This window comes from Trichechus manatus, unplaced genomic scaffold (genome assembly GCF_000243295.1).
Source record: "Trichechus manatus latirostris isolate Lorelei unplaced genomic scaffold, TriManLat1.0 scaffold00053, whole genome shotgun sequence".
NCBI lineage: Eukaryota > Metazoa > Chordata > Mammalia > Sirenia > Trichechidae > Trichechus > Trichechus manatus.
This window is the reverse complement of record NW_004443989.1, coordinates 11,971,961-11,997,963: the sequence shown is the minus strand read 5'-3', so window position 1 is coordinate 11,997,963 and position 26,003 is coordinate 11,971,961. Positions and strand designations below refer to the sequence as shown.

The window sequence follows — 26,003 nt, the reverse complement described above, 5'->3', positions numbered from 1 at the left end:
GCTGCCACCTAGGAGCTAGACTAAGTCCAGGTATTGATCATCGATGTGCTACCTCCAATCTCCGATCAAAAGGAGAGAATTATTTAGAAAACAATATTAGAGTTATTATTCCCTCTCCTTGAGCATTCAGAATGTGACCCAGCTAGAGCTGGGCCCACAAGGACTCACAAGGACACATCAACTGGGCCCTGAGGTATAAAGACAATAGCTAAGATAATCTTGAAAAATATCTTTTAGGGACCCTTTCACATAAATACAATCAAACAGAACACACAAGACTTTTCACTCTTTTAACTTTTTCTATTAGCATTTAGTAAATAGAAATTTATTGGACCAATGAAGACCCTCCTGACTGTCATTACTGAAACCTGTACCAATGATTGTTAAGAAAGACAATTCAAAACGTAGGATCACAGTTTCTAGCCAATCTGTGAAAAGTTAATGGCATAGCCATCAAGGATTTCTGAAGCTACGAATCCAGTCGACTTTGAGGAGACCTGGACTGTGGAGCAGAAGCTAGCAAAGAGAGGTCCTATCTTCTGGACCCACATGTTCCCAGTCCATATCCCTTCAACACCAGTGGAGGAAATTTTGCTTGATGCTCAGGTTTTGTCAAAAGGTTTCAACTACTAGACTCTACAGGTACCTATTATCGTTTTAACTGTACGGATCTTTCCAGGTCAACCCCCCCTTGAAATTCTCTCCAAAAATCATAAAAATGCTACAAATGTTTGGTTAGAAGGAAGCTTCACACACCCTGGGGTGTGGGGACCCCTTAGTAAAGGTCCGACCATTTTTAGGGCAACCCAAAACCAATCCAATTTCATGGGATGGTTGTTAAGCACAAATACCTCGGTGCCTATTACTAAAGGACACCTGGGAAACCCAGTCCTGTGTGCCCCCAAAGGATATTGGTTCGCATACTTAGACCAAGCCAACAGGATTTGGGGATTAGGGTGCCTTGATTTAAGCTTGGTCAACACAAGTTGTTTTGTTGGCTTGTAATCCCCAATAACAACACAGTTTCAATCTTTCAGGGGAGCACTAACCCAAGTTCCCAGGGAGCGCTCAGCTAAAGGAAAAGAGAACCCATTACTGTCATAGCTTTAGGGGTCACGGCCTTGATGGGAGCCCTCGCTGGATTAACGGTGGGTGAGGTTCACACCAATGCTCAAGTCCAAAATCTATCCAGTGTTGTCCAAGTAGTCAGTACCAATTCAGGACAAAGTCTGTTAGCCTTACAGAGATCCTTGGACTCACTGGCCAATGTAGTCATGGACCACCGAATCACACTGGACTACCTCCTAGCTGAACAGGGAGGTGCCTGTGCAGTCGCAGACACTTCCTGCAGCATGTACATTAATGTTTCCGGGGAAGTAGAACTTCAGGCTTAGAGGATCCTTAAACAAGCTGAGTGGCTAACGACAGCCTATACGCAAATGGGTAACAATATCTGGAATCAAATCAAAAGATATTTACCTTCCATAACCTGGTTTCTTCCCGTTTTAGGACCTGCAATAACTATCTACCACTTTTATTTGGCCCCTGCTTGCTCAAAGCACTGGTTAAGTTTATGTCTTCCCGACTCCAGCAGTTTCATGTCAAATTAATGATGATGCAAGGGTTCCAGCGCATTCCCAGGTCTAAGTCCAATAGCCCCAACACAACTTTAGACCAGACAACAACCCAGTGTCAGCTTGAAGAAGTTACAGAAGAAGAGATCTCCGCCCCTATACCCTTCTAAAGAATCATGAGTATGAAATCTCTCGGGGAAATGAGACAGGGAAGGGTAAAAGGGACTGAGCCCCTAGGCAAAGAACCCTGAACTAAAAACATGTGCTTAACTAATGACACAAAACCCATTATCTTGGAACATGCAATAAAAAAAGAACAACCCACCCAGCTCTCAATGTACTTCCTTGGTAAGACGTTTTTTCAGAATAACCGGCCCAATCCGACCCCTGGAGCATGCGCAGACATCTGCAAGGTGACCCACAGACCTGCGAAAGGAATCAAGCTGGCACCATGGGGGAACTGCACAGGCACAGTACCCCATAATAAGTCCTGCCATCCAGTCCCAGGAACCTTTGTTATGGGTTCCATCTTGGGCTGCCTCCTGCACGTGTACCTAACCTTCATAACCTCCCACCTTTCATGAATAAAGATGATGCCTCTTCCCGCCTAAAAACCTTTATAAGCCCTAGCCAATCCTTTATTTGGGGAGACAAAGGCTAGCGTTGCATTGTCCCTCTTTGTCTCCACTCGCAAGCTACTTTTGCTCAATAAAGCTTTGTTCGTGCAGAAAACTTGAGCCTCTTCTGGTCATTCTTGGTCAGTAGAAGGCAAGAACCTCATAGGCGCTGCCCAGGTTGGGCAGAAGACCCTGGCAACAGGGGGAGGCACAAGCATCCAGAGTCCTCTCCTCAAGCAGTCACACAAAAAACAAAAACCAAACCCACTGCCATTGAGTTGGTTCCAACTCATAGTGACCCTGCAGGACAGAGCAGAACTGCCTGATAGGGTTTCCAAGGAGCACCTGGTGGATTCAAACTGCCCAACTTTTGGTTAGCAGCCGAGCTCTTAACCACTGTGCTGCCAGGGCTCCGGAGTCACACAGGAAGCACTCAATTCCCCCAGGAACGAATGTGACAACTCGTGTGAAGTGTTGTCAACCAGGAAGTTCATTAAAGACTCAGTGCCTAGGATTTTTACTGGGGGCTGGTCACGTAGGCACCCTCTGCCTGGCACTATCCAAATTCCAGACTCCCAGAAGGAAGGCAGGTGTTTGTACCAATAGTCTAGGCACAGGGAGCCACCCTTATCAGTTAGGGAATGGTGGGGACCCTCCTAAAATCCAAGTTCCCAGATGGCAAGTGAGGCCAGCCTTGTAAGTAGCCTTTCCAAGGATAACAGGTCTGCTGTCTTAGTTATCTAATGCTGTTATAACAGAAATACCACAAGTGGACAGCTTTAACAAAGAGAAACTTATTCTCTCACAGTTTAGGAGGCGAGAAGTCTGAATTCAGGGTGCCAACTCCAGGGGAAGTCTTTCTCTCTCTGCTGGCTCTGGAGGAAGGTCCTTGTCATCAACCTTCCCCTGATCTAGGAGCTTCTCAATGCAGGGACCCTGGGTCCAAAGGACACGCTCTGCTCCTGGCACTACTTTCTTGGTGGTATGAGGTCCCCCTGGTCTCTCTGCTCGCTTCTCTTTTATATCTCAAAAGAGACTGGCTTAAGACACAACCTAATCTTGTAGATTGAATGCTGCCTCATTAACATAACTGCCTCTAATCCTGCCTCATTAACATCAGAGGTAGGATTTACAACACATAGGCTAATCATCAGATTACAAAATGGTGGACAATTACGTAACACTAGGAATCATGGCCTAGCCAAGTTGAGACATATTTTTGGAGGACACAATTCAATCCATGACACTTGCTATGTTACCTTTTTTCTGCACACAGATATAAATATAAACCTAAAAGTATAAAACTTCTAGATAAAACCTAGTAGAGTGAAACCTGTGAGAGCTGGAACTTGACGGGACTGCCTTGTTTCTCCAGGTCTTGCAAGTTTTCTGCTTTTGACGGTATAGTCTTACCACTTTTCTGTCACTCTCTATTAGTGGAAAATATTTGACTTTTCCTTCTCTGACAGGTTTCCACCTTACACAGGTTCCAGCTTTCACAGGTTTTACTACAGCAAATCTTTGTGACCTTGGGCTAAGCAAAGATTTCTTCGATATGACACCAAAAGTATAATGCATAAAAGAACAAATTAATGAATTAAGAACCGCTCTTTAAAAAGTACTGTTACAAGAATGGAAAGAAAAGACACAAACTGGGAGAATATATTTGAAAAACACAAATCTGATAAAGGACTTCTATCCAGAGTTAAAAAAAAAAAACCCTCACAACTCAGTAATAAGAAAACAAATCTCTCAATTAAAAAGTGGTCAAAAAGTCTGACTAGACATTTCACCAAAGAGGACATACAGATGTCAAGTAAGCACATGAAAAGATGCTCAACATCAACAGTCACTATGGAAATGCACATTATACCACATCAAGACTCCACTACACAACTATCAGAATGGCTTAAAAAGAAAATACACACAATACCAAGTGCTAGTGGCAGTTTCTTGTAACTTAAACATACAAGCCAGCAATCCTACTCCTACGTATTTACTCAGGTGAAATAAAAACCAATGTTCACACAAAATCCTTTATACAAATGTTTATAATGGCATTATTCGTAAGCACTCTAAACTGGGAACCCCCCAAATGTCCCTCCCCCAGTGAACGGGTGAACAACAAAGGTCCACCTACAGCAAGGAATCCTACTCAGCAATAAAAAGAAGCCAGTGACCACACAGATGCCTGGAAGGGACTCCCATGCATCCTAAGTGAGTACAGGAGAGGCCAACATCCAACACCCCAGGCCTGGAGCTCGGCAGTCCCTGACGTGCGTAAACTCTATTAAGGTCTGGGGTCAAATGGAAATGTTTTAGAAAAGGCTAGTCCAGCAGAGGGGACCGAAGGGTAGGAAGTCTGGGGGTGGGAAGGAGCAGGTCACTCGGCAGACACAGGACTTCCTGTGCTGCCCACGGCACTGTGTACTCAGGGCACTGTGACCCCAATGAAATGAGTGAGACGTGAAGCTGCTGCCAGTGGCAGGAAGCAGAAACTGATGGTCTTGGTCAGAATGCAGGCAGCCCTGGCCCGAGAGGGTGCTCTACACAGACTAGGGCAAGTACCTGAGCGCTGGGCTCTACTTCCTTCACTGTCTCCCCAGGTGATCCAGGCAGGGGTGTAGGGGTACCAGAGTAGGGTGAGGTGGATTAATTTCTTTTGTGTGTGGCATTTCTAGCCATGGTCTTGTAACTCCCACCCAGGTGATTTTGTGATAGGGTAATTGTGGCCTACCAAGGAGACTGGTCAGTTTTGCCTTAAAAAGAGAGCCAATTCCAGAGCAAAGAGGAGAGCCCAAAGAAGGAGAAACCTGCAGCAGGGACTGGCAACAGAGACCTGCAGGAGACAGTGCAGTGGCTTCCCAGCCCACAGAGTCAGAAAGCTGAGTGCCTTTGAGCAGAGTCTGAGGGCCAGGGAGAAGTCTACGCCTGACCCATGAAGTTGGGACTTGCCAGCCTCCACAACCACGTGAGCCATTTCCTTTGTGTGGTTTGTGAATTCTGTGAGACGTTGCAAAGAATTAGGGAACCTAAAGACAGGAGGGAGAGTACTGAGGCAAGAGGGAGTAGTTGATGTTAGACATGATGGAGTGGTACAGCAGCTTGGAAAAGGTAGACATTTGGGACATCTGTAACCTCTGCCTCATAGGAACTAGCTTTGTACTGATCCTTATAAAAGAAATTATTTGTTTGGGGGGAAGCAGCCCAGAGGGGCTAGGCTGGCTGGTGAGTGCCTGGGAAGTCTCCCCTGGTCTGACGGCCTGGTCCAACAGGGCAGCTGCCTCAGCATCCCCTCCAGCATCCCGTCATCCCCTCTACTGTCTCTTCTAGCCCGAATGCTGCTGCCCTGCAGATGGGCCCACACGGAGGCTCAGAGTGTGTAGGGGTGGGGCAGGCGAGGGAACTCTCCTACCTGGCAGGCGGGCCGCGGTCAGGGGGTTGGACAGGGCCATGCCGATCTCTGTCATGCCATACCTCTCCAGCAGGGTGTGGCCTGTGATGTCCCTCCACTTCTCCAGCACCGGGAGGGGCAGTGCAGCCGAGCCGGAGACCATCAGCCTGCGCGACACGAGCAGAGGTGGCCAGCTCTGAAGGAGCTCGGCTGCAACATAGAGGACAGCTCCACCTCAGGGCCCAGAAAACACATATCACTCTTTATAGAGTCGTGATAAAAGCTGTAGTTCGGGCTAAAATTTAACTTTACTCTTTGATTTCCGTACGTATGTTTTAGGATTATAAATAGGTCTTCAAAGGTAAAAGAAAAACATTTTCTTAGGGTCTTTGGTGGCACTCGTTTGCACATAATTAAGATGCTGTTCACGAATAGTCCTAAATAACAGAAATAATAATACTGAGAATGATGATAAGATATAATTTTCGGAGAAAGCACCACTCTGAGTGGAGGAGGGTGCAGCTGAGATGTGTGCCCTGAGCTGGAACCTGCGGGAACCTCCCTCATGCTCAATGGCTTCATAACGCGGAGAAACAAATGCAGCAGCACTTGCACCACGTTCAGGAGCCCCTGCGCTGCATTCTCGTACTTCGTTTTCTCTTATGCATTATGGCAAAGAGGACTGCTTCTTCCCAGCTCGAGTTGGAGCGTGGACACACACGGATGGCACCACAGCCCTGCCACGGAGAACACCCTGACTACCTCTCTGCCAATCTCCTTCTCACATTTGTTCTTTAGCGTCGGTACAACTTGCCCCTCACCCCAATCAGATCCGTGCCCAGAGCATCTGACGCCCATTCCAACAAGTGCCCACTACACATGGGGGGTCAGGTGTGGCCACAGCAGGAACAAAATGTCTTTACGAAAAAGGAGCAAAGGAAAGGGAAATGGGAGCAACACGCAGCCATACCAAATACTTTTCCTGGACAATCCAAAATTCACCCTGGGAAACAGTTCCCCTTCCTGTGCTCACCCCAAGGACTGGGAACCAGAGGTGTGGTCTCCAGTCTACAGGCTCATGGTGAGTGCTGAGCAGACACTACACAGCTGACCACCCAAAGGATCAGCTCCTCACTGAGGAAGGGCCTTTGTAGAAGGCAGTGAGGGGGAGGAGGGAAAGGGGAAGGCAGGGAGGGGGAGAAGGGAGGAGGGGAAGAAGGGAGGAGGAGAAGAAAGGAGGAGGAGGAAACGAGGAGAGGAGAGGAGGGAGGAAAGGGAAAGGAGAGGGAGGAGGGGAAAGAAGTTGGGGGGAGGAGGAGGAAGCAGGTGGGTTGGCAGGAAAAGGTCAGAACACGCCTAGCCAGGGATGCCTCAGTGACTGGCAGTCTGAGGTTGGAGAGAGACAGCACAGTGGGGGCGAGAGTTACAGCCAACGTATGTCTGAGGACAGGGGAGGAAGGGTGTGGCCACCACTCGCAATTGTGTTTCAAACTCTACCACAAACATGTATGCATAAGTACAGATGTTCCAAGGGGGATGGAAAACTGCTTCCTGACACAGCAGAGCTGATTTTCCAGAAACAGGTCTCACCTGATTTTCTCCTTACAAACTGCACGCACATACTCCTGGACGTGAGGCTGGGTGAAATGCTTGTCGTAATAGTCTATCAGTTTGGAGTAGATTGTGGGCACTGCCATGAATACATTGACCCGTGGAGTTTCAGAACTCAAGAACTTTTCCCAAACCTCAAAGGAACGAAGGAAGCAAACAGATATAAATTTCAAAACAGAGACACACACAGACAAGCCCTGAGCACTTCCCCATCCCAGTTGTGGTGCCCTTCAGGACACAGGCCTGTCCTTATTTTAAGCATTAGAGATTCTGTAGGCACAACCCTTGGCCTGTTCTCATGGAGTCGTCCTATAAGGGGGCTGAATTGTGTCTGGACCACAGAGGTGACTGTGTGGAGAAAGAGCAACAAGGAAAAGAGCCCGGGGCAGGAAGGTTCTGGTCTCAGGTTTCCACTCCATAGACATGTCTAGCTGTGCACAGTAGACACGTCTCCAGGAAGCTGGCATGTAGCCCGAGGGGCCATCCCGGAGGCCAGTATGTCCCTGTCAGCCAGTACCGGGCCTGGCACCGACAGGCACCAACAAGTGTGAGTGGATGAGAGCTTTTGTTTCATCCAAAAACTTGATGGGAACTTTGTACCTTACCCCATAATAACTGTTCCTTGTTTTAACATAAAAATGTTTTGTATTTCTCACCAGTTAAATTTCTCACGTTTCACCCCCTAAATCTTGGAGAAAAACAGGTGTGTCATGTTTATTCTGGGCCCTCCCCCAGAGAATGTGCCATGGGGTCCTGAGCCCGGTGTTACAAATGAAGTTGCTCTTTCTCAGAGGATGAGACCAAGGGTCAGAGAGGCAAGGGCTTACACTCAAGCCTGCCTGACCATAAAGCCAGTGCTTGCTGCGCCTCGTGACACGGTGTGTGGGTTGAGACACCAGGTGGCAAAGAAAGAGGACGAGACTTGGGAGACTTGACTCTTGCCTGCTGGTAAGAACAGAGAGGCAGCATTCTGGTAAGTGAGGAACACAGCAAACCAGGACCCTCAGCTTCAGAGGGTCAGAGGTTCAGAGCTGCTTAGAGAGACGCTGGCCAAGCAGGCCTTCACTCAGGGGTCACAGCAGGAGGTGGGACATGGGGTACAGAGGGAAGTGTTCCCTCCTTTGCGGACAAGTCTGTGTCCGCAGGGAAGTCTCTCCTCTCTGAACCTCAGTTTCCCCAGTGGTGAAACAGGAGGAAGGAAAAATTATCATTTATTAAGAACTTGTTATATATGCCAGGCACTATGCAAATTAAGTCATGTTTATTGTCTGATTAGCACTCCCTGGGTGGCACAAATGGTCAATGTGCTCAGCTACTAACCAAAAGGTTGGCAGTTTAAACCTACCCAGATGTGTTTTAGAAGTCCTGGCAATCTGCTTCTGAAAGGTCACAGCCTTGAAAACCCTATGGAACACAGTTCTACTCTGACACACATGGGGTTGCTATGAGTCAGAGTCGATGGCAACTGGCTTTCTGACTTTTGTACCCTCATAGACAAGGGCTGGGGAGGGATAAAATGTCTAAAACGGGGAAAGAGCAAAGAAAGATAAAGAAAGGAGCCTCCAGCTGCATTACCCGCTCTGAATCACTGAGAGCTGGTGCGGTTGGCAGAACAACACCCAGAGAGGCCCGTATCCTCATCCCAGGACCTGTGAATGTGACCTCACGGGACAAAGGGTCTGTGCAGGGGGAGGAAGAAGGTCTGAGGGGGTGTCCTGGATCACCATATGATCACAGGGCTCTCACAAGGCAGGCAGAGGGGATGTGACACAGAAGAGGTGGCCACATGACCACAGAGCAGCAAGTGGAGGACGGCCCGAGCCAAGGATATGGCAGCTGGAGAAGCTGGAAAAGGTGAGGAACAGCCCTCCGCCCAGCCTCCCAAGGACCAGCCCAACCACACCTCAACTTCAGGGCCTTGGCCTCTAGGATTTTTCAAGAGTGAATGTGTATTGTGTAAACACTGAGCTGTATTGTCTGTGATAGCAGCCACAGGAACATACACAGCCTTCAAAGTCCACACCCAGAGCATGCCCACCTGGGCCTCCCCTGCCTGGAGCCACCCCACTCACCTGCTCGGCACTGAACTTGGGCAGCATCACACAAACTGCACCCACCCAGAGTGGGCAGAGCAGCTTGTTGACCACACCGTGGACGTGGTGTAGCGGGAGCACGTGCAGGATGACGTCGTCTGGTGTCCACGTCCACTTATCCACCAGCCCTGTCACCTGCAGGGTGACACAGGTGCCAGTGAGAGGGGCCAGGGGCCAGCACACAGCCCTGCCATGGTCAGAGACGGGGAGCTCGAAGGAGGGGGTGGGGGAGGCAGGACTCCAGGGCCCGTGTGGGGACACGTGCAGGACGCTCCTCTTAGAGATGAGATGTAAGAAATGAGCTCTACAGATAAAAAGGATGACCTCTTATAGAAGGTAATGTGATGTCATCAGTCAGGCCAGCAGCCAGAGCTAAGCTCAATACTGACTTGTGGTGGCCACATCAGCTAAGACTATAAGCAGTCTATTTCCTGCTTTCCTCTTTGTGGTCTTGAGCTTTCATTTTTATTTCACTGGTTCTACGGTATCTGGGTCTCTTTGTGTACATATAAACACTACTTGGAAGTAAGCAGAGCATAGATTATAGACAAATAAACTGGCTGGGGGTTTTACAAAGATGGTGATTAACATAAAAATAATGTACATGACACAGGAGTATGTAAGAGTGGTTCTTTCTTCTGGGTTTTCCCACATAAATATAAATTTTAGGTCCTGGTCACATACCCTGAATACTCACTTCATGGCTGATCTCTTTGGGAAATATCTGACAATCATCTGTGGTGGTCAGCTCTGGGCGGGTCACTCCACGGGCACCTGGGCCCCTCTGCATGACCCCCAGTCCCACAAGCAGAGTTGGCTCCAGTAGCCGGCCTGTACTGGCCATGAAACTGTTAGCCATGCTGATCATGACCAGCTACGCCAAGTGTTCAATTAGGCTCGGTAGGGTGGGGACAGCGCCGAACAATCCCCCAAGCCCACCTTATAGTGGATGCCATGATTGGCCTCAGAGACACAGCACACCCCCACTGTGCTGTACGGACTCACCATGGAGCTGACATTGCAGTGGGTGCTCAGGACGCCCTTAGGCAGGCCCGTGGTGCCGCTTGTGTAGATGATCATGGCGCCCCGCTCCTTCCAGCCCCACTCCTTCCAGCTGGGTGCTGGCGCCTCTCCTCCCACCAGGCCCTCTGCTGCCCCAGAGTAGATGTCAGGGAGAAGCGGCAACAGTGGGACCCCCAGTTTGCTGGCCACGGTGCCCAGGAGCTCTAGGTGCTCTGGGCCAGCCATGACCACGGAGCTCCGGGAGTCCTGGATGAAGTACTCTAGCTGGGCTGCAGGATGCTTGCTGTGCAGCGGGACTGCAACGCCACCGCTCATCCATGAAGCCCACTGCGCCACGATGTAGGAGGCGTCGTTGGAGCACATGAAGGAGATCCGCTCCTCACCCAGGTCACCGCTGGTGCATGCCCGAAGCCTGCAGATCTCCTGGGACAGGCGCAGGCTCCGTTGGTACAGGTCCTTGTACGTGTGGTGGCCATGCTGGTCCACAAGGGCTGTCCTGTCCCCGAAGGCCAGGGCTCGGGTGAACACTGGGGCGCTGCTGTCAGGGCAGGTGGTTGAGGCCGTATGCAGAAGGCCCCGCCCTCTGTGTTTCAGAGGAGCTGGCCAGCCGGAGGCCCAGGCCCATGCCAGGCGCCGGAGTGGCAGGGTCACGAGGGGGCACATTGTACCGACAGTGCTTCTACTCAACTTCTGGGGCTGGTGCTGAAACAAAGAAAGGAGCGTATTACCAAATGAAATGTGTGCCCTAAAAAGATATGCTCGGGTCCTAACCCTAGTACCCGTGCGTGCAACCTTGTTGGGGAATAGGGTCTTAGAAGGTGCTATCGGTTAGGTTAACATGAGGTCATACCAGGCTAGGGTGGATCCTAATCCTATACGTCCTATAAAAGAGGAGAACAGACACAGAGAGAGGCCCCAGGCGCCAGCCCGAAGGCCCCTACAGGCACAGGTACTTCACAAGAAAGGGCAAGAACACTTTCCAAATTGCTTCAGACCAACGGCTGTTTACAGGTGAAGTCTACAACTCAACTCAAGGGTCAGTTGGCCTCTGTGAACCCACCTCCGTGCAGGGTAATAAGCAGGTGCCCCCAGAGCTAACACGGTTGTTGGGGTGAACGACAACCACTGACCCTGGTCTAAAGCCCCTGACCTGTCCCTGCAGGAACCGCCCATTCCTGCTGTGTGGCCTTTGGAAGCAAGAACATTTCAGTTTGCCTCTCCTCTGGGGAGAGCCCTCTGTCCTCTGTGCTCCTGGACAAAAGGAACTTCTGAGAGCCTGCCAAGGGCATCTGGGCCGAAGCCCTGAGCCTAAAACACCCACTCCCTCCATCCCTAGACACCCTGCATGGTAGATTCACAACCTAAAAGCTGTAAATCCCATCCCCTGCTCTGACAGGCCCAGGGACCCTGAAGGAGTCACCTGGCAAGGGTCTCTGCCATGCCAAGTGGGGGGAGGGGGCAGGGGAGCCACAGTCCCACAGGCCCTGCCTCTCGCCTGCACTGGGCACCTGCCTCTCTCACTTTCTCACCCGTCTCACACCCCTCCATGTCGCACGCCACAGTGCACATGTGGGCTCTTTGACAAATTCTCACTTTTCCCTCTTTCATTAACCTGCTACAAGGGAAAACTGACGTGTTATTGTTTGTCACATGTACTAAACAGTTATGTTCTCTAATCTTCATTTAAAATACAAATTACACACAACACTTCACAATTACCTAACAGAACAAACTCCACACAATAAAAACTACCAGAACTGAATTATGTTTGTTGTCCTCGATGGTATTGGTGTGTTTGTTTGCGTTGGCAGGACTAGGCTCCTAGAGGAATGCTTCTTGCCCCGGCCAGCAGATGGAGCACTCCTGCCTCCCTGCCGAGGTGGGAAGAACATGGACCCTCAGAGACCCCCCTCCTCTTGCCCACCTGGGCGAGCACCAAGGCCCCCTCAAAGCCTCTATCTCCGTTATACGTGGATATTCCTTAACTGTTCATCAGGCTCCGCCAGATAGTCAGCTCTCAAGTACACATGGCCCCACTGGAAGGCCACACTACTTCTGGGTCTGAGAAACAGATAAGCAGCAAAAAGTGTGCTGCACAGCTTCTCTGCGCCCTGCCCTCCGCAAGGAGCTCAGAGAGGGGTCCTCATCCTGTCTGCAAAGCCCTTGGTCTCTGCTGCCATAAAGAATTATAAGAAAGCAGCTGGGTCAGACCAGTGAAAACAAGAAATGTGATAAGATACTAATATGCCAGTTTCAGGAAGAAAGTAAACCAGTGAGAAGCAAACCAGGGCAGTTTTACCGTGATTCCTTTTCTCACTCCTAGCAAATTCTTCGCAATTTGCTTTGCAGGCAGGGGGGAAATGAAAACAAGAGAATCTGCAAGTAGAAACCCTCCTGCACGGTATTTCTGGGCTCTCACCCCAAGGCCAGATCTTTGCTGCTGAGAGAGCCAGAGATGTTCCAGGGTGTTGACTGGAGATGACGGTTTACAGGGTACTAAGGAACACAGTACGTGTGACAGGAAGGGGCTGCTGCCTGCACGTCCCCACAAAGCCTCAACTGCAACCCCCAAAGTGGCTAAATCCCCTTCCCTTAGTACCCGTTTCCAACAACCCTAACTGGAGCCCAGCACCTTCAGGGATCTCAGAGAGGAGGCTGGCCGCCTTTGAAACAGGGAAAGCTGGCGTTGGGACTTGCCGTGGAAAACAGAAGCAGGGGCTGTTTGCACCTGCCCTCCCTGCTGGGGCTTCTGTTTCTGAGCTGCAGGTGGCGGAGGGTGGTGTACAGCTGAGGTGCCTCCCATGGCCCCCTGGCTTCTGAAGTCCCATCTCCCTTGCGGACACATGGCACATTCTGACAGATCCTCCCTCGCATCTCTTAACCAAACAGTGAGCATATCATCAAACACCATAAATCCACTATGGCCGGGGGTGGGCAAGTGAGCAGGCAATCACAGCAACAACTCCCAACGGAACCTGAGAGGCAGAGTGACTGCCCAAGGCCACAGAGTTACAAGAAGAGGAGCAGAAGAGGTAGAGTGAACATGGCACCACAGACAGAAGCATCATGTCGTCCCTCTGCAGCAAAGACCCAAAAAACTAAGTAAAGCAGATACAAACGTCAATCCTGGAACCCTAAGCACCATATGAAGGAATAAAGAACTCGATCAAGCACTGAATGGAATAAGAAACTGACAGAGAACAAAGAACAAGGAGAGCTACGGAGTGGAGGTCCCCTACCAGCTAAGGCAGCATGGATTCGCCATCTTGGACTACAGCCATCAAGGAACACAGACAGGGAGTATGAGAAGGCAACTTCACAGAGCTTCCACACATAGCACCTAGTAACCAGGGATACATGCTTTCCCACCCCCCACCCTTCTTCCCTCTACTTGGTCTCCACCACTTTCGAACAGGCCAAGGTCACTTGGCCGAAGAGATACCAGTTCACTGTCACCTGGGTCCACCCTGCCCCCACTGGCCAGCCCTTCGGCGCCATTTTTGTTTTTGGTTTTTTTGTTTTTGGCTTTTTTTTGTTGCTTCCCTCTCCTTTCCTTTCTTCAGCCTACCTAGCCCCGTTAGCTGCCCCTACCCCTTCTCAACAGGCAGTGTTGCACAGCTCAGCTAAAAAGGCACTGGCACATGGCCTCCCTGGGTCTGGGCCACACCCAACATCTGGCTGTATCGGTGCCATATTTTTTTCTTTGTTGTTGTTTTTCTGCTCTCTCCATCTCTTCCTTCCTTTCCTTTCTCCCGTCCACCTGACACCATGTGCCATCCCCACCCCTTCTCGACAGACCCTGCTGCACTGCTTGGCTGGGGGGCCCCTGGCACATGGCCTCCCCGGGTTTGTGCTACCCCCACCAATCAGCTGGCTCAGTGCCATATTTTTTGGTTTGCTTGCTTTGTTTTTTTATTTTCTGTTTCTTCTCTCTCTCTCTTTTCATTTCTCCCACCCACCTAGCCCCGTGCACCGCCCCTGCCCCTTCTTTGTGGGCTATGCTACACCGCTCAGCTGGAGAATCACTCTGGTGCTTTGCCTCCCCGGGTCTGCACTGCCGTCACCAGGCTCCCTCAACACCATTTTATTTATTTTTTTGTTTGTTTTTCTTTTCTTTTCTTTTTTTGTTGTTGTTTCTTCTCTCTTTCTCCCTTCCTTTCTTTCCTTTCTCCCAGTCACCTAGCCCTGTGCACCACCCTCCCCCATTCTGGGCGGGCTGTGCTGTGCTGCTCAGCTGGAAGCCTCTGGCACATGGCGTCCCCGAGTCTGTGCCACCCCCACAGGCCAGCTCCCTCAGTGCCATACACACACACATATATATATATATAATTTTTCTCCTTCTCCCTCCCACCTAGGCCTGCGCTGCCTCTGACCCTTCCTGATGGGCCATGCCGTGCTGTCCAGCAAGAGAGACATCAGCTCGCTGCCACCCCAATTCTGCCCTGCCACCAATGACTGGCTCCCTCCCACCATATTTATTTTTATTGTTGTTGTTGTTTCTATTTAATTTTTTTTTGTTTGTTGGGTTCTTCTCTCTCTCCCCCCTTTCCTTTCCTTTCTCCCACCCACCTAGCCCCATGCACCACCCACATCCTTTCTCGACAGGCTGAGCTGCACCACTTGGCTAGAGAGCCACCGGCACATAGCCTTGCCAGGTGTATCCTGTCATGACCCGCTAAATTCTACCGTGCTGCCATTTTATTTATATTTTTTCTTTTTTCCTTTTTTTGCTTTTGTTTCTCTCTCTTCTTTCACTCACCCACTTAGTTCCACACATCACATTCTCTCCCCTCCCCTCCCTCCTGCCTATCTGCACTGTGTGCCGAGTGCCGTGCCTCTGAGTGATACCGACACAGTCCCCTGGACCCCACCCTGCACTGCCCCGGCCCCGCCCCAACAGTCCCAGTTGATGCCACAAACTACCCATCCCCACCCCTCCACACCCACTGGACCTGCCCTGCTGCACCATAGCTGAGTGACCAGCCCTGCCCACCTGGACAAGGTGGTGAGAAGTATCATGCCCACAGGCAAGCAAGCAACAAAGCCCAGCCTGCCTGCCCAGAAATAACCAAATAAAACAAAAAATCAGGATGAAACAAACAAATCTACAATCAATAAACGAAGAAAATAATTCCTGAATGTCCAAGAGACAGCAGACAATATCAAAACATATTAATAAAACAGGACAGGATGGTTCCAGAAAGCAACCAAAATAAAACACCAGATTCCCTTCCAGTAGGAGAAAAGCACTGGTATTACCTGAGATGGAATTCAAAACTCTAATATTCAGGGTTCTCCAAGAGATGAAGAAAAATGCAGACATAAATAAGGAAAAAATAGACAAAATCATGGAAAATACAGACAAAATCAGGGAAAACACAAACAAAGCAATGGAAGAGTTCAGAAAACAATACAGGAACAAAACGTCAAAATAAACAACTAGAAATCATATAAAAACAGCAATTAGAAATTGCAAAGATAAAAAAGATTTCAGAAATGGACAGTGCAATAGAAGGTTTAGGAATAAATTTGAAACTATGGAAGACAAGATCAGTGAAATTGAAGACAAATCCTTGGCTACCACTTTGTCTGAGGAAAAATCAGACAAAAGAATGAAGAAACCCTGAGGATGATGTGGGATACAATCAAAAGCAAAAATCTGCATGTGATCAGAGTTCCAGAATGGGGGGAGAAAATGGAAAACACAGAGAGGATCATTGAAGATTTGTTGTCAGAAAACTTCCCTAATATCATGAAAGATGAAAAGCCGACCATCCAAGAAGCTCAATGAACCCCCTAAAGGACAGACCCCCCCCCCAACAAAAGAAAATTACCAAGACATATCATAATCACACTCACTAAAACCAAAGACAAAGAAAGAATCCTGAGAGCAGATCGAGAAAACAAAAAGTGACAAACGGGAAACAATAAGACTAAGCTCTGATTACTCGGCAGAAACCATGCAAGCCAGAAGACAACAGGATGACATATATAAAACCTTGAAACAAAAAAAAAATGTCAATGAAGAATGATATATCCCACAAAACTCTCACTCAAATATGATGGCAAAATTAGGACATTTCCAGATGAACAGAAATTATGGGAACATGTGAAAACCAAACCAAACTTACAAGAATTATTAAAGGGAGTCCTTTGGTTAGAGAACCAACAACATTAGACAACAACCTGAATCTATCACACAGGAGAGCATCAGCCAGATACCAACCTAGGTAATGAACTCTCAAGGATAAAACAAAACTAAAAGATTTACAACAGGGAACCAGAAAGGTCAATCTGTAAATGACAACAATGTGAGAACATTAAAAGAAGGAATAATGGTGTAGGTATAGAACTTTCAAATGGAGAGGATGTCAAGGTGATATCAAGTAACAAAAGACTGGTTTAAACTTAGGAAGATAGGGGTAAATTTCAAGGTAACCACAAAGAAAGTTAACAACTTACTCATCAAAATAAAGAAAAAAAGTCTCCGTAAACACAAAATGTATAAAAACGAAGTAAACAAACAAAAAAACCATAAACAAAAGAAATTCAGCACAGAAGAGTAAGAGGAACAAAGAAAATGTCAGCACCACAAAAAAGTACTAAAAAATGACAGCAATAAACACACCTACCAATAATCACACTGAACATAAACAGCTTAAATGCACTCATAAAGAGACAGAGAGTGACAGAATGGATTAAAAAAACAGAACCCATCAATATGCTGTCTATAAGAGACACACCTTAGAAAGAAAGACATAAATATATTAAAAATCAAAGGATGGAAAAAATATATCAAGTAAACAACAACCAACAAAGAGCAGAAGTGGCAATACTAATCTCAGGTACAATAGACTTTAAAACAAAATCCACCATAAAAGACAAGGAAGGACATTATATAATGATTAAAGTGACAATCCACCATGAGGACATAACCATAATAAATATCTATGCACCCAATGACAGGGCTCCAAAATACATAAAACAAACTCTAACAGCCATGAAAAGAGAAATTGACAGCTCCACAATAATAGCAGGAGACTTCAACATACCACTCTCAGTGAAGGACGGAACATCTAGAAACTCAACAAAGATACAGAAGATCTAAAGGCCACAAGCAACCAAACTGACCTCATAGATATATATAGAACACTCCATGCCACAGTGGCAAAATACACATTCTTTTCTAATGCACGTGGAACATTCTCCAGAATAGACCACATCTTAGGCCACAAAGCAACCCACAATAAAATCCAAAACACTGAGATAATACAAACCATCTTCTCTGATCACACCACCATAAAAGTAGAAATTAATAACAGGAAGAACAAGGGGAAAAAAATCAAATACATGGAAACACCTTGGTTAAAAACCACTGGGTAACAGAAGAAATCAAAGACGGAATTAAAAAAAAATCCTAGGATCAAATGAGAATGAAAACACATCATATCAAAACCTTTGGGACAGAGCAAAGGCAGTGCTCAGAGGTCAATTTATAGCAACAGATGCACACATCAAAAAAGAAGAAAGGGAAAAAATCAAAACATTAGCTATACAACTTGAACAGAAAGAGAACAGCAAAAGAAGCCCACAGCCACCAGAAGAAAGGAAATAATAAAGATCAGAGCAGAAATAAATAACATAGAGAACAGAAAAACAATAGAAAGAATCAACAATACCAAAAGTTGGTTCTTTGAAAGGATCAATAAAATCAACAAACCATTGGCCAAATTGAAAAAAGAAAATCAGGAGAGGACACAAATAATCCAAATAAGAAATGAAATGGGGGACATTACAACAACCCAACTGAAATAAAAAAAGGATCCTGAGTACTATGAAAAACTATACTCCAAGAAATTTGAAAACCTAGAGGAAATGGACAAATATCTAGAAACACACTACTTACCTAAACTAACACAAACTGAGGTCAAAAATCTGAACAGACCTGTAACAAGAGAAGAGATTGAAAAAGTAATAATAAAAAAAACCTCCCAACAAAAAACGCCCTGGCCCAGATGGCTTCCCTGGAGAATTCCACCAATCATTCTTAGAAGAGCTTGTACCAGTACTACTTAAACTATTTCAGAACACAGAAAAGGTGGGATACTTCAGAATTCATTCTATGAAGCCAGCATAACCCCAATACCAAAACCAGGCAAAGACGTCACAAAAAAAAAAAAAAGAAAATTACAGACCAATATCTGTCATGAATATAGATGCAAAAATTCTCAACAAAATTCTAGTCAATAGAAATTAAGCATCATATCAAAAAAATAATACACCACGACCAAGTGGGATTCATACCAGGTTTGCAAGGATGGTTCAACATGAAAAAATCAATCAATGTAATCCACCACATTAAAAAAAAAAAAGAATCATGTGATCATCTCAACTGATGCAGAAAAGGCGTGTGATAAAGTCCAACACCAATTTGTGATAAAAACTCTCAATAAAATAGGAATGGAAGGGAAATTCCTCAATGTAATAAAGGGCATCTATACAAAACCAACAGCCAACATCTTTCTTAATGGAGAGAGGCTGAAAACATTCCCTCTGAGAACAGGAACAAGACAAGGATGCCTCTTATTACCATTTAACATTGTGCTGAAGTCCTACCTAGAGCAATAAGGCAAGAAAAAGAAATAAAGGGCATCCAAATTGGTAAGGAAGAAGTAAAACTACTCCTATTTGTGAATGATAGGATACTATACCTAGAGAACCCAAAGGACTCCATGAGAGAACTACTGCAACTAACAGAAAGATTCAGCAGAGTAGCAAGATACAAGATCAACATTAAAAATCAGCTGGATTCCTATACACCAATAAAGAGAACTATGAAAAAGAAATCAGGAAAGCAATACCATTTATAATAGCCCCTAAAAACATAAAATACTTACGAGTAAATCTAACCAGGGATATAAAAGACCCACACAAAGAAAACTACAAAACACAACTGCAAGAAACCAAACGAGACCTACATAAATGGAAAAACATATTATACTCATGGATAGGTAGACTCAACATTGTGAAAATGTCAATTCTACCCAAAGCAAACTTCAAATACAAAGCAATTCTGATTCAAATACCAACAGCATTCTTTAACAAGACAGAAAAATTAATCGTTAACTTTATATGAAAAGGAAAGAGGCCCCAGATAAGTAAAGCACTATTGAAGAAAATGAACTCGCACTACCTGACCTCAGAACCTGGCGGGAGCTAACATGCGCTATAGACAGAAGGATCACACCATCCCTCCACAGCAAAGACCTGAAAAACTAAGTAAAACAGAGATAATCATCAATTCTGGAACCCTAAGCCTCACATGAAGACATAACTCAACCAAGCACCAAATGGAATAAGAAACTGACAGAGTACAGAGATCGAGGAGAGATACAGAGTGGAGGTCCCCTATCAGCTAACGCAGCACAGACTTGCCGTCTTGGACTCCTGTCGGAGATCGGCAGACAGGAAGTACAGGAAAGCAGCTTCACAAAGCTCCCAGCAGGAGACAGAGCACCCAGTAACCAGCAATACACGCTTTCCCACCCCCCACCCTTCTTCCCCCGCTCAGCCTCCTCCGCTTCCCAGTGGGCTGCGGTCCCTCGCCTGGAGAGGTGCTGGCTCCATGCAGCTTGGATTCGCTTCGCCCACACCAGCCAGCTCCTTCAGTGCCATTCTTTATTGCTGTTGTTGCTTTTTTCAGCTTCTTTTGATTTCTTTCCTCTCTCTCAACTCCTTCCTTTTCTTTCTCTGGAACACCTGGCTCCACGTGCCATCTCTGCTTCTTCTTGACAGGCTGTGAATCACTGCTTGGCTATGGAACCACTTCCCCAGTCCACAGTGCCATGCTGGTGGGATCCCTGGGGCCAATTTTTTTTTCTTTTTCATTTTCTTTTTTCCCTTTTGTTTTTCTTCATTTCTCAGTTTCTTGTCTCTCCCTACTTACCTTCTTCTTCTGTCTCCTGAATACCTGGCGCTGTATGCCATCTCCGCCCCTTCTAGATAGGCTGCGCAGTGCCTAGCAGCTTGGGAGCCACTTCCCCGGTCCACGCCGCCAAGCCAGTGGGCTCCCTTGAGGATTTCTTTTTTCTTTGCTCAGTTTCTTGTCTCTCTCTACCATCGTTCCCTTCTTTTCTCCTAAACATCTGGCGACGTGCCATCTCTGCTCCTTCAAGATGGGCCGCACAGTGCTGCGTGGCTGGGGAACCACTTCTCCGGTCCACGCCACCACACCAGTGGGCTCCCTCGAGGGATCTTCAACAAAGGCCTGAAGTCCGCTAAATGGGGAAAAGAGTCTTTTTAAAGAATGGTGCTGGCAAAACTGCATGTTCATCTGTAAAAAAATGAAAAGAACCCATACACAAAAACTAATTCAAAATGGATCAAAGATCTAAATATAAAATCAAAAACTATAAAGATCATAGAAGAAAAATAGGGTCAATGCTAGAGGCCCTAATACACAGCATAAATAGGATGCAAACCATAACTAACAATACACAAACAACAGAAGATAAGCTAGGTAACTGGGATCTTCTAAAAATTAAACACTTACGCTCATCAAAAGACTTCACCAAAAGAATAAAAAGACAGCCTACAGACTGGGAAAAAATATTTGGCTGTGACAAATCTGACAAACGTCTAATCTCTAAAATCTACAGGAAAATCTAACCTCTACAACAAAAAGACAAATAATCCAATTAAAAAGTGGGTAAAGAATATGAACAGACAATTCACCAAGGAAGACATTCAGGCAGCCAACAGGCACATGAGAAAATGCTCTCGATCACTAGCCGTTAGAGAAATGCAAATCAAAACTACAATGAGATACCACCTCACCCCACCATTACTGACACAAATCAAAAAAAAGAGAAAACAACAAAGGTTGGAGAGGCTGCAGGGAGTTTGGAACTCTAATGCGCTGCTGGTGGGAATGTAAAATGGTACATTTTGGAAAATGATACGGCACTTCCTTAGAAAGCTAGAAATAGAAATACCACACGATCCAGCAATCCCACTCCTAGGAATATGTCCTAGAGAAATAAGAGCATCACACAAATAGACATGTGCACACCCATGTTCATTGCAGCATTGTTCACAATAGCAAAAAGATGGAAACAATTTAAGTGCCCATCAACAGATGAATGGATAAACAAACTACAGTACATACATACACACAATGGAATACTATGCAACAATAAAGAACAATGATGAATCTGTGAAACATCTCAGAACATGGATAAATCTGGAGGGCATTATGCTGAGTGAAACAAGTCAATCACAAAAGGACAAATACTGTATGAGACCATTATTACAAAAACTCATGAAACAGTTTATACACAGAAAGAAACAATCTTGGAAGGTTACTAGGGAAGGTTGGGGTGGGGAGCGAAAAACACTAGACAATAGATTAACTGGTAACTTTGCTGAAGGGTAAGACAGTACGCAATGCTGGGAAAGTCAGCACAACTTGACAAAGGCAAGGTCATGGAAGCTTCACAGACACATCCAAACTCCCTGAGGGACTGAATTACTGGGCTAAGGGCTAGGGACCATGGTCCTGGGGGACATATAACTCAAATGGCATAATACAGTTTATAAAAGAAAATGTACATCCTACTTTGGTGAGTAGCATCTGGGGTCTTACAAGCCTGTGAGCAGCCGTCTAAGACACTCCATTGGTCTCACCCACCTGGAGCAAGGGAGAATGAAGAAAACCAAAGACACAAGAGAAAGACTAGTCCAAAGGACTAATGGACCACAACTACCACAGCCTCCACCAGACTGAGTCCAACACATCTAAATGGTGCCCGGCTACTACCACTGACTGCTCTGACGGGGATCACAATAGAGGGTCCTGGACAGAGCTGGAGAAAAATGTAGAACAAAATTCTAACTCACAAAAAAAAGACCAGACTTAATGGTCTGACAGAGACTAGATAAACCCCAAGAGTAGGCCCCCAGACACCTAGTACTGAAGTCACTCCTGAGGTTCATCCTTCAGCCAAAGATTAGACAGGGCCATAAAACAAAAGGAGACTAAATGGGCACACCAGCCCAGCGGCAAGGATGAGAAGGCAGGAAGGGACAGGAAAGCTGGTAATGGGGAACCCAAGGTCAAGAAGAGGAGAGTGTTGACATGTCATGGGGTTGGCAACCAATGTCACGAAACAATATACATATTAATTGTTTAACGAGAAACTAATTTACTCTGTAAACCTTCATCTAAAGCACAACTAAGAAAGAAAAAAAAGAGGAGCGGAGGCCCTTGCCTGGTCCAGCCAGCCCCACACTCGGACCCTCTCTGCCATACGACAAGTGAAGGGCGTTTGTGAAGATCTGCTGCATCGTGAGGAACCGTCCTGAGATGACATCATACGTGAATTAAACTCCACTGCACACAGAGCAGGGGCATCGAGTCCACAATCTGGAAAGGACACTCCACAGTTACGTCAAAACTGGAATATGCAGTGAAAACCCTGAAAACAGGAAATGCAACCCCTTTGTTCCTATGGTAGTATGTTTAAGGTCTATCCTAAGGTATACCCTCTGTACACCTACCAAGAGGCACACAAAAGTGTACATACAAGATGCTCATACCAGCGTTACAGAAACCCCTATTCTCAGGAAGGTGAGGCACACACAGAGCGGGCATCAGGTAGCTGCTTGGCCTGACTGCGGGTGAGCACAGACCGACAGGAAAGGCTCCTTGCAGTATTGCCGTGGGAGCAAAGTATAACCATAGTTGTAAAAAAAAAAACAACCTGAAGGGCAAACACTGGCAGATCACACCTTTTATATCTTAACGAGGACTCTAGTCACGAGCATGGCTTCCAGAGTCCAATTAGACCTCGACTTGAATGCCAACTCCTGTCTTACTAGTTCTCTTACCTTCTGTCCAAGCCTCTACTCCTACCTCACAGAGGAAGGTGAGAATGAACATGGATGGGCACCACATGTCCATACTCTCCTTCCATGGTGACTTGTCCAATGGGAGCTCACCACAACCACACAGCAAATTTACCCCATAAGAACGATACTTGCATTCAAATGAAGGTGACTGATTTCTAAATTACTAAAAAGGCACCTGATCTATTCACACCATACCCAACACCCCCCTCCAACCTCCTCTTTAAGCGGACCCCAGGACAGCATGCTTGATGAGGGTGAGGGGTAGGATGTGGACAGCCCTATTCCTGCAGTGGAAGGCAGTCATTTCAATGTGATGCCTAGGGTTTTCGGGGTTGTTTCCAAAATGATATTTTTAAGTGACAGACATTCACAGTACACTCAGGAGGACTTCATTCAAATAAAAACACAAAACAAAAGGGAAAGCACAGACCTGAAACCCATATCCATACAAGGATGCAAAATGCCTTTTTTTTTTTTTTTTTTTTTACTGCCATCTGGAAGAGTGAAGCTTCTGCTGTTTCAAGCCACCGTTTAGTCCACCAATTCAGTCCACCTTGAGGAGAAGGTTCGGCGGGAAAAAGAGGGAAGGGAAATCCTCAGCTTACAATAGTCACGGTAAGGACGCGTGGAATGATACTTCACACCGTGATCAGGTCACACCTTTGCTTAAAACCCTTCCAGCCCCCGGTAATGCCCTGGCCACAGCCTCGGCTCCCACCACACACATCTCCTTCCTCTCCCTAGACTCCCCAAACTCGAAGTTCCTGCTCCCACCTCTGAACTTCCCATCCCTTTGTAGCAAATTCCTAACCATCAGTCAAAGCCCAGCTCAGATTATCACCTTCTCTTTGAAGTCTTCCCTCTTTCCAGGTCTCTCTGCTACACTTGAATATTGAGATTGTTTGTTTAAAGATCTACCTCCCTGAAGGAGCTAGACTGGCTTCGAATCACTAAAGGGTGTACAGAGTAGACATTAAACAAATAAAATGGGGGAGGGGCCAGGTACTTTAGGGCTGATTTCTGTGGGCCTCTTGTCTTGCTTACTTTGGACACATCATCAAGAAAGATCAATTGCTAGGAAAGGACATCGTGGTTGGTAGAGGGTCAGGGAAAACCTCAGCGAGATGGACTGACACAGTGGCTGCAACAATGGCCTCAAATATATCAGTGACTGTGACGATGGTGCAGGACAAGGTCATTTTTCATTGTTATACATAATGCTGCCTCCAGTTGGAGCCTACTCCATGGCAACAGCAACAGGAAATGGAAACAAATTTTAGACACAAGAGAAAAAAATTACCTCTAATGACGACTGACTGAGGACCTCACTAACTTCAATGGCCTCAGTGTCACTTCCTGAACAGCTGCCATGAGTCAGTCTATGCTACCCGCTTTACATGCATTTCCCCCCCAACGTCCCTGCGAGGTGGGTGCTGTCCTCTCCACTGGACAAACGAGGCAACTGAGGCCCATGAAGGTGAACAACCCGCCCAAGGCCACATGCCAGTAAGTGGCAGGGAAGATTCAAGTGCAGTTTGCCTGACCAGACTGTGTGCTCTGCTTCCCGCACAGAACCTGGAGGCCTTTGAGAGCAGGGAAGGAAAACAGGATGCAAGAGTCGGTAAGGACAGTCGGTGTTGATGAGAAGCCGGCAGTGACCCCCCGTGCGGTCAGAGCGAGCTGAAGGGGAGGCCCCAGCGAGTGCCTCCTCAACGCTCGCCCTCATCCGGCCCCAACCTTAGCGGGTGGACACTTCGTGTCCTTGGGCGGGGGCGAACATTCCCCGCACCGACCAAACGGCGGGCAGGTGTGCTGGGATGGTCTTGACAGCTAGGGTGGGAAGGACGCGGAGCGCGCGAACAAGGGCCGCGCCGGCTGGAGAGGCGCGCGGGGTCTACGTAGCGTACTTAAGACTACTAGTTAGTGTACTCTTGTCCACTCAAGGCCAGCACGGCTCAGGGGACCGCCAAGGGCTGGGACGCCAGGCCACGAAGTAAGGCAGAGGGCGGCGCGGCTCTACCTCAGCCGGGCTGCGCGAGTCCGTCTTCCTTCTCCTGCACCACCTTCGCTCCGGCGTCCACTGCGCACTCCTCCGCGGGACTCTGTGGGTCGCTCAGGCCTGGATTGGACCGGAACCGGCGCGCGCAGCCCCAGTCCGGCGCCGAAGTGCGGCCCCAGGGCGGCGCGTCCGGCGCAGAACTGTGTCCCCACTCGGGCGAGGCGCCGGGGCGGCGGGTTCCGGGCGGGTTCCTGAACGCCGCGACCGTCGCGCCTGCGGGGTGTCGGAGGCCTGAAGGGTACTCTCCGGGCTTCCTGTCCCCCGGCCCCCGAGTGCTCAGGGCTGCGGCGCTGTCCTGGGCCCGGCGCGGACCGACACGGAGAGGCTGAAAAGTATTTGTAGAGAGTAAACACTGTGAAAAACAAATTCGGACTTAGTAAGGAGAGACTTTATTCAAAAGGATTATTGGCGGGAGGGGGAAGGGGGAGTATTACAATCGGAAGAACGCTCTGAGCATAAAATCTGCAAGCGTCTAGAGGGTTAGAAGAAAAGGCTTCTTTTATAAAGGAGTGAAAAATTCATTGCCTTCAAGTCCGTTCCGATTCAGACTCACTGCAACACAAGTGTTACGTAGTAGAACTGCTCCGTAGGGTTTTCATGGCTGTGATCTTTACCAAAGTAGATCGCCAGGCCTTTCTTCTATGGTGCAGCTGGTTGAGTTCGAAGGGCCAACCTTTCACCTACTAGTCAAGCGCAAACCATTTACACCACCCAGGGATGAAA

At 47.4% G+C, this 26,003-nt stretch overlaps 1 protein-coding gene across 1 annotated transcript in view; it reads right to left on the bottom strand.

The window, feature by feature from the left end:
* The window catches only part of ACSF3 (acyl-CoA synthetase family member 3), a 91,571-nt gene extending 66,214 nt beyond the window's left edge, over positions 1-25,357 (bottom strand). The window contains exons 1-5 of the mRNA XM_004377806.2: positions 25,242-25,357; positions 10,295-11,014; positions 9,269-9,424; positions 7,176-7,330; positions 5,607-5,752 (exon numbers count right to left, since the gene is read on the bottom strand). Of these exons, the coding sequence (XP_004377863.1) occupies positions 5,607-5,752; positions 7,176-7,330; positions 9,269-9,424; positions 10,295-10,975 (1,138 nt within the window). The 5' untranslated portion in view covers positions 10,976-11,014; positions 25,242-25,357. The remainder of the gene's footprint in view (positions 1-5,606; positions 5,753-7,175; positions 7,331-9,268; positions 9,425-10,294; positions 11,015-25,241) is intronic.
* Between the last annotated feature and the right edge of the window lie 646 nt (positions 25,358-26,003).